Genomic DNA, 9,775 nt, shown 5'->3' with positions numbered 1-9,775 from the left:
CCGAGCACCGACACCAAGGAGTAAAAAACAGCAACTAAACCTCACTGAAGTCAAACAACCTGCCCAGTGCCTGCCCTGGAACTGCAGCGTGGCCGTGCCTTGTTTGCCGTGTGGTGTGGGGAGCTGGTTTTGCATCCCCGCTCATGCATGATGTATGGGGCAGAAGTTCCCAGCTGACATTCCAAAGCAGTCCTTACATTTCCCAGCGCCCGACACGCACTCTGAACGCGTTACGGTGGAATTCCCACTCTCTGCCACTGCAGGCAAGAATTCCCCTCGTTAGCCTGAGCCGTGGAGCCAGACTGAGTCACTGTTTAGTTACAGATTAACAGAACTTTTTTTTTCAAAAAAAAAAAAAAGTCCTTAATATAAAAAGACAGACTGCAGTTTGATTTTAAGCAACAATTTTCAGTTTACTAGATGAAGTCGACCTAGCAACATATCCTGCAAGAATGCAAAAAAGTAGCAATCTACAGCAAAGTGAGAGAAGAGAGAGGAAAAAAAATATATATAATCAAAAAAGTAGACCCAGAAAGCATACACTGAAAATGGACCCCCTCCCCCAACATCCCCCAAAATAATCAAACCAGCAAAGGGCTAACGAGAGGAAAAAGGGGAAAAAAAAACCAAAAAAAACAAAAAAAGTTACTTAGCAAGTCTATAATGTGTCCTTCCCCTGTTTGCTGGAAGTCTGCCATAGCATCTAGTGCCTGTGTTCGTGTCACAGTCGGAGGTTAGAGCATCCTAACGCCAAGCAGGAGGAGTTAGAACCGGAATCCAGCCAAGGGTGCAGGAGGAAAGGGTGGCAACTGGAGAAAGGTGATCATAATCCTATGGATGCGGTTTTGTTTTTACTTTTCAGTAGAGAATCATTCTTCTGGAAAGCCACGTGGGTTATTTTAATTTTTTTTTTTTGTATCTTTTTTTAAATTTGTTTAAATTTTTTTTTGTTTTGTTTCTTTAATTCTTTGTAGACTAAATAGTTCCTCTCCCATTAGGATTTATAATTGGACGTTAACCACGTCAGCCCTTCGTAGAGTCCGTCCCCCGTGGTGGCACAGGAGGGCTGCACATACCAATTCCTATCCCTGATCCGGGTCAGGCCCAGTTTCTCCTGGATCTCGTGGGGTTTCATGGCGTCGGGCAGGTCCTGCTTGTTGGCGAAGATGAGGATGATGGCGTCCCGCATCTCCCGGTCGTTGATGATGCGGTGCAGCTCCTGCCGCGCCTCGTCGATGCGGTCGCGGTCGGCGCAGTCCACCACGAAGATGAGCCCCTGCGTGCCCGTGTAGTAGTGCCGCCACAGCGGCCGGATCTTGTCCTGGCCGCCCACGTCCCACACGTTGAACTTGACGTTCTTGTAGGTGACGGTCTCCACGTTGAAGCCCACGGTGGGGATGGTGGTCACCGACTGGCCCAGCTTCAGCTTGTACAGGATCGTGGTCTTGCCGGCCGCGTCCAGCCCCAGCATCAGGATCCGCATCTCCTTGTTCCCGAAGATCTTGGACAGCACCTTGCCCATCTCGGCGGCATCCAAGGGAGGGCGAGAGGGCGAGCGCCGGCCCGGCGGGGAAGGGCGGGCGGGGCTCAGCGCGGGCCGCGCATGGGGCGCCGGGGAGGCGGCTCCGCTGCTCCGCCGGGCCCGCGGCGGCGGCTCCGCCCGCTCCTGCCTGGGCTTCCCGCCGCGGCGCCTCAGCTCATGGGTGCCGGCGGGAGGCGGCGGAGGGCGGCAGAGGCGGCGATGTCCCGGCCGCACCTGAGGGCCCCGCGCCGCTCCCTCCGCCCGCGCCGCCGGAAAGGGGCCGCGCGCGCCCGCGCCCGCTTCCGCCCCGCCGCCGCCGCCCCGCGCCTGCGCCCGCGCGCCGCCCGCCGCGCCCCGCCGCGGCCCCGCCCCCGCCTTCCGCCCGCGCCTTCCCGCCACGCCCCGCGCGCCTGCGCCGCCGCCGCCACCGCCCCGCCCCACGGGGGGGGCCCTCCGCGGTGGGGCGGGGCCTCGCCGCTGATTGGGCGGGGCGGGGCGGCGCGCGGAGGGGGCGGGGCCGCGGTGGGGAGAGGCGCCACGCGATGGCGCGTCAGCGCGCGGCGCGCCTTAAAGGGGCAGCACCCGCGGGGACCGAGCCCGGAACCGAGCGATGAGCCCGGCCCCGAGCGATGAGCCCGGCCCCGAGCGATGAGCCCGGCACCGAGCGATGAGCCCGGCCCCGCTGCGGGACCCTGCAGGGCTGCGGCCGCCCCGGGCTCCTGGCGGTGTCCCAGGCCAGGCTGGGCGCAGCGGGACGTGCCGCTGCCAGCGGGCCGGCCGTGATTCAGCGCTGCATCACGGGCCGTGTGACTCCGCGCTGTCCCGGGGCACTCCCTGCGAGCGGGGCGGGTGACACTGCGCGGATCAGCGCTCGGGGCGCGGCCCTGCCCTGTGCCCGGAGCCGTGCCCCGGCACGCCCAGCTCCGCGGGGCTCCTGCTCGCACACGCCGGGCCGTGCCGGGACACCGGGACACGGGAACGCTGCCGGGCCCGTGGGAGCCAGCCCGTGCCGGTGGCTGCTCCCGAGCTCGTGGAGTGAACGGGGGGAGCGGCCCCTGGAGCACAAATCCCACAAAACCGTGGAGTCCCGGAGTGGTGCGGGTTGAGAGGAACCTCAGATCCATCTCCTTCCAGCCCTGCATGGCAGGGACACCTCCCACGGGACGCACTTGGTGGCTTTGGGGTCCTCTGCTGTCCCTTGGGGTTGTGTAGGATGTTGTGAACTGTACCATGTTGTGAACTGTACCTTCCCATTCCCTTCAGAAACGCCAAGCTGTGAGTGGGTTTCTGTGGCTGATGGCCTGGCTCGTGGAAAGCGATCTCTCGGAGCTGCCCAGGGGAAGCTTTGGTGTCTTTAGGAGAACGGGAGGTCTCCTAGGCTGCAGAATGAATAAAGGATCAGCTCTTCCCTCTGGTGACAGGGACAGGAACAGCTGCAGCTGTGCGGGGAGCTTTGGCTTGGAGACAGGGAAAGGTTCTGCAGGGCCAGGGGTTGGATCCACGGTCCCTGGGGTCCCTTCCAGCTCGGGACCTTCCACGGTTCTGTGATGTCAGGAGGGGTTTGGAGGAAGGCTTTGCTCTCTCCTGCAGCGAGCCAGGAGGGAGGATGCCAGGCAAACACGGCCTCTCCCGGTGAGAGGCTGTGCCAGGGCATGTCCTGCTGACCCCGGGGCTCAGCAGTGTCCCTGCCTGGCCGGGGTTCACGCTCTGCTGATTAAACCAGCAGATAATGCTGCTAATTAGCACACTGCATGGGGATTTCCAGCAAGCCCTGCTCCCGCTGGATGCAGCTGGCTCCGTCTCTGCTCTCACTGGCATGGGATATTTATCTAAACAGAGAGCTAAATATTTGCAGGGCTAAAATTAACCTCAGGCTGTGGATGTTGGTGGGTTTTCACTTGGCTCTGCTCGGTGTGAGCATTTCCATGCTGCTGAGTTCATTCAGTCAGGCAGCACGAGCCCACGAGGGTTCACAGCAGCACAGAAAGGTGATGCCAGGAGCTTTGAGATCCTTCCTTTGCCCATGAGCCGGAATCTGTTGTTCTTCCCTCTCCCTGGAGCAGCTTTCTGTGCTGTCAGGAAATGACTTTTGGTGCTTTTGTTCTGACAGTGCAAAGCGTTGAGGAGAGGGTGTGACCGTGCTGAGGTTGTTCTGCTTTCCTTTGTAAGAGCTGAGGGGCTCCTGAGGGGCTTTCTCCCATTTCCCACAGGTGAGGAGTGTGGATCTCAGGGATTAGGGGAGAATAAAACACACGAGGTGGAGCATGGGATGCTCAGGGCTGTGTCACCCCCCTCTGGGGACCATGAAACCCCACGGAATGGGCACCTGCAGGGTGGGGAAGTGCCCTTTCCATCAGCTGCTCCCCACTTTGCAGCCAGCCATGCTGTTCCTCGGGTGTCTCCTCTTAATCTTGGCTTTTGTTTGCTTTGTTGGAGACTGCATTGTCCGTCATCCCTGGGGATTGGCTTTGCCCATTTCACCTGGCAAACAGCTTTTCTGAACTCCTTCTGTCCTTTCCCTCCTGGAAAAGTGATGGGACCTGTGCAACGCCTGCCAGAGTTTCTCTGAGCTGCTCCTGCACTGGAGCCCTGTGGGGATGAGCCCTCCCAGTGCCCCCTGCTCCAATCCCTGTTATCCCTCTGCCTGCTAACGATGCCTCAGGTTTAGCTTTTCTATTTTTCAGATTCTGAGCTGCTTCAGTGTGTGGGGCTGGGCTCCACATCAGGGCATGGTTCTGATGGTGTGTAGTTCTGAGCTCTGTGCACAGAGCAGGGACACAAAACAATTCCTGCTCCAGCTGGGCACCAAGGACAAATGATCCCAATCTCAGCCCAGGAGCACAAACCCCATGGGCTGCAGAGAGAAAAACAAGCAGGGTGGGACTGCAGGGGCTGCAGCTGGAACTGGACACTGAACTGCAATGTGCACATGGAGCAGAGCTGAGCCCAGGGAGAGACCCCGGCAGCGCTCGTGCATTTTGGGACCATTTGGGTTCATCCTGGGGGCAGCCCTGGCTGGGCTCTGGTGCTGCCCAAGGTGGATCCATGGAGGAGATCCTTGGAATCAATCCCTGCTTTATTCTGGAACTCCATCCAGCCTCTGCTCCAGGGCAGCCTTCTCAAGGCATCTTTCCTTTCCCTGGATCCCTGGCAGGACCCATGGCTGAGTTGAGCTGCTCTGGGCTGCGGTTGCAGCTTCTGCCTCTGGGTGACACTGAGAGCACCCAAAACTGATCTTCCCACGATCATCCACGGCCCAAAACCCACCGGAGGGGAATGATGAGCTGCACTTCTTCCCACAGAACCCCCAGACTGAAGGGGGGATGTGGTTCCTTGCCCTGGGCAGCTCGGGTTGGAAGGGAGCACGGTGGGGTCACCTGGTGCCACCTCCGTGCTGAGCAGGGCCAGCACAGGGCACAGGATCGTGTCCAGCTGCTTCTGGAATGCCTCCAGCACTGGAGACTCCTCTCTGGGCAATCTGCTCCAGCGCCTGCTCACTGCACAGTAACAAGCTCTTCCTCAGAAGAGAAATGGGATTCACTCAAATGCTTTTCCACCTGCGCTGGGCTTTATTCCCAAGGATCCTCCCTGCTCTTCAGGAAAACTTCCCAGCCTCACCAGGGGAAGGTTTGCCACGGCCTGGCTGTGCTTTTCAAGGAAGTATTCCTGCTCTTGAGGAGGATAGATAGCAGCGAGGCATTTGAGCACTCAGCACTTTGGGTAGTTAAGATCTCAAATTAGTCACTAATGAACGCAGTGCAGTCAGCCCTGGCAGCTCACGTTTCCCAGTCCCTGGAGAATGGGGAAAGCTGGAGGGAGAGCACCACCTACTTTTGGAACATTTCAGTGGAGAGTCCTGTTGGTTTCCGTGAGTGCACAGGAAGGAGGGTAAACAGGAAGCAAATGGAAATAACTTCAGTTATAAGGCAAAAAAAGGCTTTGCTGTCTGAGGGATCTCAGTCCCTGGGAGAGCAGCCTTTGGAATGGGAATTGGTTTGGAAAGACTGGCCCTTATTTTTAAGAGAGAGACCAGAGGTGCTGTGGGGTGGAAATTTGTCACCACAGATGAAGTGTGAGGGTCTGAGCAAAGCAGGTTCTTCACCTCAGGATGGATATAAATTACATCCTCAGGGAAATAAATGCACCTCTGGGCACTGGCTACTCCATATAGCTCAGCCTTTCACTGCTGACTGATTTTCAAGGTAAAATACCCCCCAAACCAGCGCCCAAAATACCCAAATATATCCTAAATTACCTGAAAAACGTGAGCTCTTAGTTCAGTTTCACACACCTGCTTGAGAATTAAAACCCTTCTCAGGTCCTTGGCAACCCCTAGTGAGTTACTGGGTAGCCTGCAGGAGTTAAATATTTTAAAAGTGAGTTAAATATTTTAAAAGTGAGTTAAATGTTTCAAAAGTAAGTTGAATGTTTTAAAAGTGAGTTAAATGTTTTAAAAGTAAGCTGAACATTTTTAAAAGTGAGGTGAACATTTTAAAAGCGAGGTGAGTGTTGTAAAAGTGAGTTAGATGTTTCAAAAGCCAGTTGAATGTTTCAGAAGCGAGGGGAGTGTTTTAGAAGCCAGCACTGTGCGATGCTGTGTCGGTGGATGGGGTGTCCCGTGTACCTGCTGGGGATTTACAGCCCAGAGGGTAAAAAGCAATGATGGTTATAAAGTGATTAGGGCTTACAGCCTGGGGAGAAGGGCAGCAGATACCTGTGGCACCTTGTGTGGCTCAGCTGGGCCTGGCTGCTCCTTATCTTTCTTATCATTCCTTATCTTCCCTTATCCAGGAGGAGCCCCTGGGCAGTGCAGGTACCAAGGTTTGCATTTATTGTTTTCCATGGGTTCCATGTTCTGCCCTCCACCAGAGGTCCAGGTGCTGTCACAGCAACTGAAACACCAAATTAACCAAGCCTCGAGGGAACTGATGCTCATCAATCACAGCATTTTTATCTGTTTGAATGTCAATCAAATTCCAGTCGCTGTGGACCATCAGGCCAAACCTGTTTTGATGGGGTGCAGCCCACCTTTCCCTGCTTCCCTCTTGACAGAGATGGGAAAAGCCTTTGTTCACTGATCCTTCAAAGACCTTTGTGGCTTTCCAAGGAAGGAAAAGGGAATATAATAACAGCTCTGGCTTTAGTATCTGTGTTAGATAAATTCTCCCGTTGTGAAAACAAATTACATCCTCGATACAACAATGGCATTCCAGGGGCAGATTTGTCATGGAGATATCTGACACAATGGGCCAAGTGTCCTGTGCTGGGGTGAGTCAGGGAGAGGAGCCTTTCCCAGAGCACTTGGCCCTGCTCCTGCCTCCCTGCGGGCAGGGAGGGTGGGGATGGCTCCCATGGATGTCTCAGCCCTGTTTCCTGTGATTTTGGATGCAGCAGCAGCCGGGATTGGCAGGAAGCTGAACCTGAAACCTCCAAAGGTGTTTGTGCTACAGGCAGTGGCATCAGAGGCATCCCTGGATCTTCCCATCCCGTTGAGGAGTGGAGGTGGGAAGGGGTTTTGGAGAATATGGGAATTGGTTTGGAAAGACAGGCCCTTATTTTTAAGAGAGCAACTTAAGCCACTGTGAGGTGGAAATTTTTCATCACAGATTAAATTTGAGCAAAAAACATCCTGGCTGCAACAGGTCTCTGTGAACTCGAGCGTGCTGAAACGATGCCTTGAGGATCCTGAAGAATCAATAAAATCCCACAGGTATAATGAGGAAAAAGCCCTGTCCTGGTCTCCAGCCCCCTGTGGGTGTGAGGAAGAGATCCTCAGAGCCCCTGGCAGGGCCTGAAGGGGCTCCAGGAGAGCTGCAGAGGGACTGGGGACAAGGCCTGGAGGGACAGGAGCCAGGGAATGGCTCCCACTGCCAGAGGGCAGGGATGGGTGGGAGATTGGGAACTGGGAATTCTTCATTCAGAGCATGGTGAGGTATTGCAAACAGATTTTCAATATATAAATCTACTCCCTGTAACCACCCTCAGGGAAAGAAATGCACCTCTGGGCACTGGCTGCTCCACATAGCTCAGCCTTACACTGCTGACTGATTTTCAAGGTAAAATACCTCAAAAAAAGCACTCAGAAAAAGCACCATTGGATGCCCCTGGATCCCTGGCAGTGCCCAAGGCCAGGCTGGACAGGGCTTGGAGCAGCCTGGGACAGTGGGAGGTGTCCCTGCCCATGGAAAGGGGAAGGAATTGGATGAGATTTAAGCTCCCTTCCCACTCAAACCATTCAGGGATTCTATGACTCCAGAATATTTAGGGTTTTGTAATAGAAAGTACATCAAAATGTCTCTGCAGGTACTATTGGCAAAGCTGGCTCCTCCTTTCCCAGGGTGCTCCCAGGAGCAGAGAGAGGAAATGAAGAGGGGGGTGGATACTGCCTGACCAAACCTTCACATGCCAAAATCCTGGATCACCACCATGGCAACACCAGCCTGAAAAATCCTGAAGCCTTGACAAGAAGAATAATTCCCATGGTGGGAATAATGAATTATTTCCATGGTGGGAATAATTCCCATGGTGGCAAGAATAATCCCATGGTGGGATTTTGGGGTGTCCTGTGCAGGGCCAGGAGCTGGACTCCTGGCTGCCTTCAGCCCAGGGTATTGTGTGGCTCTGTTCTGTGACCCTGTGGTTGCCTGGCCCTTGGAAGGAGGCGTTTTGGAGCTCAGTGGGATCTCCAGGCGGGTGATTTGTGGGGCTGGAGCCTGGCTTAGCCCTAACTCTGGGCACAAAGCTCTGGCAAGGAGCTCAGCGGGATCCTGGAGCAGCCGCTCCCGAGCTCCGGAGGGCAGGGCAGCCCCGGGAATGAGCTCCGGAGGGCAGGGCAGCCCCGGGGTGGGCTCCGGAGGGCAGGGCAGCCGGGGACGGGCTCCGGAGGGCAGGGCAGCCCCGGGATGGGCTCCGGAGGGCAGGGCAGCCCCGGGAATGAGCTCCGGAGGGCAGGGCAGCCCGGGCTGGGCTCCGGAGGGCAGGGCAGCCCCGGGGTGGGCTCCGGAGGGCAGGGCAGCCGGGGACGGGCTCCGGAGGGCAGGGCAGCCCCGGGCTGGGCTCCGGAGGGCAGGGCAGCCCCGGGATGAGCTCCGGAGGGCAGGGCAGCCCCGGCTGGGCTCCGGAGGGCAGGGCAGCCCCGGGCTGGGCTCCGGAGGGCAGGGCAGCCCGGGCTGGGCTCCGGAGGGCAGGGCAGCCCCGGGAATGAGCTCCGGAGGGCAGGGCAGGGCAGCCCCGGGATGAGCTCCGGAGGGCAGGGCAGCTGCCCTGGGAGCTCCCGAGCTGTGCCCAGCCCCGAGGGGCTCATTTCCCATCTCGGCTGTCGCTTTGGTGCTGCCCTGCTGTCTCAGACCCTCGCTGTGCCTGGGCCCTCCTCAGGCTGCCAAGCCCGTTCTCACCAGATTTTTCCCAGGAGATCACATAGCCTCATGCCCCTGCTCTTCCAAATCCCTCCTGCTATGCTTTTTTCACACAAAGAAAATGTCTGTGTTTGTGGCAGGAAGAATCCCCGTGTCAGTGGCAGGTGCCTGGATGTGTTCAGTGTTGTTTCCGTGGGGATGGTTTGCCTTTCTCCCCTGTTTGTGGATGCCAGGCCCCCCTCTCCTCATGCCTCGACCCCTAAATCATTATCCTAATGCCTTTAGCCAGAACTCCAGCTGTCACCAACAGCTCTTCCTTAAGGAGATAAAAGGAGCCCAGAACAAGGTCTGGGATCTCTCCCATGCAGCCCTGACACCCGTAATGCTTCAGGCTTGTGCAGCACTGGGGAAAATCTTTTTTTCCTTCTTGGAGATGGGATTGCCCTGTGGACTTTAGCCCTGGACTTTGCTCCAGTAGCCCGGGACACGCTGGAGGAAGGGCTCAGACACCTCTGAGTGGCTCTGGCAGGGCAGGAGGTGTGGCCCTGCCTGGGCAGGACGCCCTTGCCTCGACCTCTGCGCTGGAGAAACACAATTCCATGAGCCATCCATGGAGGAGAGGGAGCAGCCAGTTATTCCCATGGGGCAGGACCCTTTGACAGAGGCAAAACACGGAGTTAAGATAAAAAACTCATCCTCAGTGAATGAGTTCCCAGCCGCCTGTTGTGGCAGGGAATGGATAAAAGCAAGGAGCTCCTGAATTTTATTCCTTGCCTCAGGTTTTTGTTATTTTTCTATCCTTTGCTGAGAATCATTCCCCTCATTACACCTGCAAGGAGCAGGCTGCCCCTCAGACATTCTGCAAATCCTTCTGAGCTCTCTCTGGGCACATCCCAGA

General features: G+C 56.6%; 1 protein-coding gene across 1 annotated transcript; it reads right to left on the bottom strand.

Annotated features, from left to right (window-relative positions):
• Window positions 1-387: 387 nt before the first annotated feature.
• Window positions 388-1,874, bottom strand: ARF6 (ADP ribosylation factor 6). The gene has a single exon (XM_064422789.1). The coding sequence runs from the start codon at window positions 1,520-1,522 to the stop codon at window positions 995-997; it is 528 nt and encodes a 175-aa protein (XP_064278859.1). The 5' UTR covers window positions 1,523-1,874; the 3' UTR covers window positions 388-994.
• Window positions 1,875-9,775: the final 7,901 nt, after the last annotated feature.

Source organism: Passer domesticus, chromosome 6 (assembly GCF_036417665.1).
Source record: "Passer domesticus isolate bPasDom1 chromosome 6, bPasDom1.hap1, whole genome shotgun sequence".
NCBI lineage: Eukaryota > Metazoa > Chordata > Aves > Passeriformes > Passeridae > Passer > Passer domesticus.
Note: the sequence above shows the minus strand (reverse complement) of the source record. Positions and strands in the feature narration are given on the sequence as shown.

Bases quoted from the DNA above. Each gene is read 5' to 3' on its own strand.
- ARF6 (XM_064422789.1), bottom strand. From the start codon at position 1,522: ATGGGCAAGGTGCTGTCCAAGATCTTCGGGAACAAGGAGATGCGGATC.